The sequence below is a fragment of the Octodon degus genome, unplaced genomic scaffold, assembly GCF_000260255.1.
Source record: "Octodon degus isolate 3935 unplaced genomic scaffold, OctDeg1.0 scaffold00017, whole genome shotgun sequence".
Taxonomy (NCBI): Eukaryota; Metazoa; Chordata; class Mammalia; order Rodentia; family Octodontidae; genus Octodon; species Octodon degus.
The window spans coordinates 6,144,615-6,150,440 of NW_004524593.1; the positions used below are offsets into that span (position 1 = coordinate 6,144,615).

Genomic DNA, 5,826 nt, shown 5'->3' on the forward strand with positions numbered 1-5,826 from the left:
CTGGGGGATTGAACCGTGGTCCCTGTGTTTTGCTAACCTTGTTCTAAGTAGGTGCTTTAGACCACTGAGCCATCTCACCAGCCCCGTGAGATTCATTTGTAAAGAATCCAATTCATATGAAATTATGATCATACATTCTGAATCCAGACTGCCTATCTTTGAACCCCAGACCCTCTACTTACTAGCTGTGTTACCTTTGATAAGTTATTTCAGGCTCTCTGCACTCATTTATTTTTCTTTAAAATTGGGGCCATCGCAGTACGTTTATCATGACATTATTTTTCATGTTAAATGAAATGACGCATATAAAATATTTAAGGGATTGCTTGGAAAGCATAAGCATTGCTACCATTATTATTTTCTTAGGCTGCTTCAGGGGTTTAAATATAATGCCTCATTAATATTGCCTGGAGTGAGCTAGAATTTGAAGACAAATTTTGTGGGGAAGGGCCTTGGTCCTTAGGCTCAGCTACTTTCTTTGAGATGAATGCGTAGAGCCAGATATTTTTTTTGGAGGTGTGTGGATGAACCAGCACCATCCATAGTTTCCACAGTGGTTCTCTGGGGCTGTGGAAGAGGGCTTTGTACCCTATGAACAGAGCAGGGAACACTTAAGATTTTGTTGAGTTTGGGTTGTAATTTTAACCTTTGCAGATGTACCTACTTCTGCCTTTTACATACATAGCTCTTGCAAAGTCTCTGAAAAGTCTTTCTTGAGAAGATTTGAGAATATACTACTTGGCATAAGAAATTTTATCATACTTCTAATTTATGTGATTAATCACTATTAAAGGGATACCTTGTGCATATGGGCTAATGAGCTTCGTGGTGCACAAACGTTGCCACTGCAATTTCTTATTGTTGAATCTGGCATCACAAATAGGAGTTTTAATAGGCATGACCCATATAAAGAATTGGATCTGGCAGTCCATGGTGTGATATCTTTGGACATCTGTTCTAAGTTTGAATCATTGGCCTGACCACAAGCTGTGGTCTAGGATGTATCTCCACACGGCTGGCAGATACGTAAGCTTGGCTTCTTTCACTTTCCCCATCATATTCCCTTCTCCTTGTTTATATGGTGGGTTTTCCCAGTGTAACGGAGACCAGGGTCAGTAGTTCCCACCACGCTGCTCTGTTGTTCTTTAAACTATTACAATTATTTTCTCCTCACTGGTTCCTCACCCTGAGGTCTTAAAGCATTGAAAAATAAAATGTAGCTTCTTTTCACAAGAAAGGTGAGGACTTCTTGGGTCTTATGAAACTTATTTCTTTACTTTTGGTTAATCTACTGTTCACAGGGTTGGCTCTGACCGGTGAGGACGCTGACATGTCCAGTATAAACCCTTTGCTACTGCTGGGGAGGCATCATGTTTGCTGCTGCTCTTGGTAATCTTGAATCCTCAAAGCATAAGACTTAGGACTGCAGAGTTTTCTGGTTGTGAATATGGTCATGATTGTCTTATATAACCAGAGGTCTAAGGCTGAGGAGGCTAGTGTAAGAGCAGGAGCCCTGCTGACTCAGGCTTTGTTGGAGGGAATGCTTTGGGAAAGGACCATTAGCTGTGGCTTCCATCTTGGCGTGTGTCTGTCCTAGAAGGGATTGACTCCTGATCATCTCTGTCAACATTATGTCTATCTTTGATATATGACTCTCGGCAGCTCAGCTGGTGTCATTCTTGTGCAGGTACAAGACTCAGGACTGAGAGGACACCTCAATACCTATGGCCGGGAACCCTCACCACCTATTAAATCTTCTTTTCTTGGTTGTTGCGGTCACTGAGGATGATCTATATTTCAGATACAATTCGCATAGCCCTGAATTTCTAAATGATGCTGCTCAAATAAGCACACATGAACTTCTCATTAAGCTGCCTGGAAGAAACTAGGCCAGTTACACAGAAAACCATCTAGTTGAAATCTTCTATTTAAGAAATGAGGGAACTGCAGTCTAGAGAAGTGAAACGACTCAGTCTAGGATAGTGGCTTCTTAATGGCAGAGCTGGGAGAATATTTGTGGCTTCTTGAATTCCAGATTTTTCTCTGATACCACAGCGGGCAACCAAGCAAGCAACCAATTAATTAGCACTGGAGCCCTGACCTAGAGAGCCAGGATGCTTGAATGTGCCTCTCCTTCCTCCCCTCATAGTACAAGGTAAACAGAGAGCATCGCACCTGAGCAGCGTTTTTACTCAGCTCAGAGGCAATATCTGAGGCTGAGTTGCCTATTCCAATCACCAGGATGCGTTTCCCCTCAAATCCAGCTGGGTACTTATATTGACGGCTATGGAAATACTGGCCTTTGAACTTCTCAATACCTTCAAGGGAAAGAAGAGAAAAGTCTGTGAATGTCCATGTATATAACTTATGTCAAGCTACTTATAATAAACTTTTGAACTTTTTCTTTGTGGGGTCAGTAGTTTGTCCCATTTCTTTGCCTCCTACAGCAGTTACAACATCAGGGTCAATCAGAAGGCTCAAAGTAAAAATCCGTAAGAAATACTAGGTACCGTTCCTGTGGGGTAGCACCACAGAGAGGCTGTATTCAGAGATGGGCAGGCACACTTCCTGGACATGCCATTGGTTTTGATGAAAGATGCATGGTCAGATGCTGGTTCTGACTACCTAGTCTCTTATTTTGGACTATCTAGTGATACTACAGCATGACATAGAAGATACTCTTTTCATATTTCTTAAATACATTAAGTTTCCTCCCTGTAATTTTGCAATACATTATTCTGATGTTGTATTCTGATGTTGTAAATGCAAGTGAAAACCAAAATAAAAAACACAGAAGTTGCACATTCAGCATGCTAATAACTTATTGGTAGTTAATTGCAGAGAAGCCTCCTATGTCCTTTCAGACTTCCTTGGAATATACGGCTTCATGTAAGCATTTGCCTTTTAGGGTGGAGCTACTTGATGGAATCTGGGTCATTGGTTCTTAAAATGAGGTCCCTTGGAATATGTTAGAATTACAGATCCTTAGCTTCATGTCAGAGCTGCTGATTCATTTCTGGGTGGATCCCAGAAATTTGTACTTTAAAGTTTTCCTCATGATTCTGTTTGGGGATCATTCCTGTAGATAAGCGGGGCCCAGTGCTAAGTTCATTTTAAATCACTCATGCAGCTTTGATTTCCGTGGCTGCCCCCCACCGTGCTTGGATCCGTGTGGACTCTGTTCAGGCATGGGTTCTAGGAGCTCCACTGGTGATCTGACTTAACATCCAAATCTGCACCCTGAGAGTCCTGAGAAAGAACTGTGTTCTCCAAGGAGAGAGCTGAAGGAGCTTCCGGTCCGATGGCCACAAGGTTCTGTTCCTGCGCTCCTCCCCCATCACTGCACACGGACAGCATTTATTTGTAGGACCTCTGTCCAGGGAAGGGAAAGGCTTCAAGGACAAGACAAATATGAATGTGTTCAGTAGGACAGAAAAAAGCCAAGGCACATCAAGTTCAAGGCCAGCCTGAACTGTGAGGAAAGACCCTGACTCAAAAAACAAACAACATAAAGTCATTATAAAAGTAACAGGTGGGGGCCAGGGAGATGGCTCAGTAGGATAAGTGCTTGACTGGCAAACACAAGGATCTGAGTTCAATCCCCGGTTCTGCCAAAAAAAAAAAAAAAAAAGTAACAGGTGGCCTAGCTCAGCATCAGAAAGGAGAAGGCAGTCTTGATGACCACGGAAACACAGAGCCCATCTAGAGAAGCAGGGATTGAACTCAGGCCCTTGCACTTTCCAGCTTTCTTCGCCATTGGAGAAGCCCGGAGCAGCCCAGACCCATGCAGATGCGCAGCGCTCCACACCGCCACACACGCGGGATCTCAGTTGCAGACCGGAAACTGGAGTGAGTCACAGAGGCCACACCGCCAGCCTCAGCTGGACGCTTGTGGTATTTGAACCTGATGTGGACGGGTGCCTGCCCTGAACAGCCCTGAGCGGCAGTGCTGGGCTGAGCCCGCCGGCCACGTGATGCCCAACCTGAGCCAGGCCGGGCGCCTACCTCGGCTGTGCCCAGCTGCTGAGAAGACTGAGAGAGAATGGCTGCAAGTTTGAGGCCAGCCTGGACTTAGCAAACTTTCAAAATAAGCTTTAAAAAACAAAACAAAACAAAACAATAATAAGGGTGGGTGTGAGGATGTAACTCAGCTCTCCCTGCCTTTACTCTCCAATTCCTTTTTGGGGAAAAAGGGTAGGTTATAACTTGTTTACACACTAAGGTTACAACTGACTGCATGTGGAGAAACCCTTAGAATAAATTAAAAATATGTGCAGAAGCGGCATTAGGACAAACATTACATTACAAGCGTGAGGCCAGCCTGGGTTACATGAAAAGAGCCTGTGTCGAAAAAGTAAGGGAAAGAGAGAAGGAGGGAAAAAGGAAGAGAAGCCAAGCAGTGTACTTCCAACACATGGTGAGACTGGGGCAGGAGGACTGCAGTTTAGAGCACAGCCTGGCAAGCTACAGAACTATTGGGTTTTTTTTTTTTTGGACATCTTATAAACCTTTTTTTTGAGAGGTCTCAGGAAGTTGCTATATTGCCCAAGCTGAGTTCAAACAGGTGATCTTCCTGGTGTCTCCGCCTTCCAGAGTTAGCCACGGCTGCCAGCTGGTTTTGTTTAGTCTTATTTTTTGTTTTTCACATAAGAGCTCACTGTATTGCGCAGGCTGGTTTTAAGTTCAAGATCCTCCAGCCTCAGCCTCCAAAGTACTTGGCATCATAGAAGTGCTCAGCATACAGTATTTAATGAATAAAATATTGTGCTGGAGTTCATCTTATGGAGCCTGTGCTCTGGAGAAAGGGACAAGTGACTAACAAGCAGACTAATACATGAAAAAGTCACAGATTATGTGTTGGGAAGAACATTCTTTTAAAAACATACAAAATGAAGAAGGGCAATCTCTCTTTTGAAAGGCAACCGGAGAGGAACTCTCTAAGGAGGGGACATTGATGCTGAGGTCCAAATGTAAGAGCCAGCCAAGTTTAGAAAAACGTCTAACAGTGAAAGAACTAACTGGGTGGTTCAAGTCACCAGAGTGACCTTCAAAATTGTGATTGTATTAAGAGAAAGCCTTGAAGGATAGCCTGATTTCAACGGGATGATTTCAGATTAGATTGTCGAGTATTGTGGTGCTAATAAAAGAGGAATATAAAAAGAATGCAAAGCTTCTCAGATACAATAATCTTTAGATCCAGTATCGGGACGGTATTTGAATATCTAAGAGTTAGAGAAATGCAAAACTCAATCAGGAGATAAAAGCACAGACAGATGCTTCGGCACATCTGTGATCCCAGCTACTTGGGAGGCTGAGTCCAGAGGGTGGAAACTTCCAGAACAGAATGGCCATTTCAGCAAGTTTCTGTCTCAGAATTTTAAAAAAGGGTGAGTGTAATAGTTCACCACTCCCTGTATTCAATTCTCAGTACAGAAAAAAACAAAGATGGAGGGAAGCTAGGTATTTCAGATATCAGTTGATAGAAGAATTAAGAAGCTTATCTCTTGAATCTAGAGTTTAGGAATCCTTAAGCCATTCCATGACAAATAGGCTGAGTGTGTCCCAGAGTTTCCAAAAATGCATTCAGCCATACGCAGCCTTGATCACTGAGAAAAAGAAAAATTTGAGATATAAACATCTCTCAGCCATGGAAAAATTTTCAATTAAACAGAAAAATGGTTAAGAAAACCAAACCTGTAAACCAACATTTGTGCATTTATCAATGTGTTTTGTAATGTGAAAGAAAATTCGACGTATTGGAATAAAAGATCAACCTTGTAAATTTTAAATGTAGAAATAAAATGTATATTTTTCAATATATAAAGT

At 42.6% G+C, this 5,826-nt stretch overlaps 2 protein-coding genes across 2 annotated transcripts in view; both read right to left on the minus strand.

The window, feature by feature from the left end:
- LOC101588029 (dimethylaniline monooxygenase [N-oxide-forming] 2) overlaps positions 1-2,324 on the minus strand; it is an 8,944-nt gene extending 6,620 nt beyond the window's left edge. Inside the window, exon 1 of the mRNA XM_023710258.1 lies at positions 2,176-2,324. The gene's annotated coding sequence lies outside the window, so the exon portion shown is untranslated. The remainder of the gene's footprint in view (positions 1-2,175) is intronic.
- Positions 1,274-5,826, minus strand: part of LOC111815498 (dimethylaniline monooxygenase [N-oxide-forming] 2-like) — a 22,696-nt gene continuing 18,143 nt past the window's right edge. Inside the window, exon 4 of the mRNA XM_023710259.1 lies at positions 1,274-1,325. Coding sequence (XP_023566027.1) covers positions 1,289-1,325 — 37 coding nt within the window. The 3' untranslated portion in view covers positions 1,274-1,288. The remainder of the gene's footprint in view (positions 1,326-5,826) is intronic.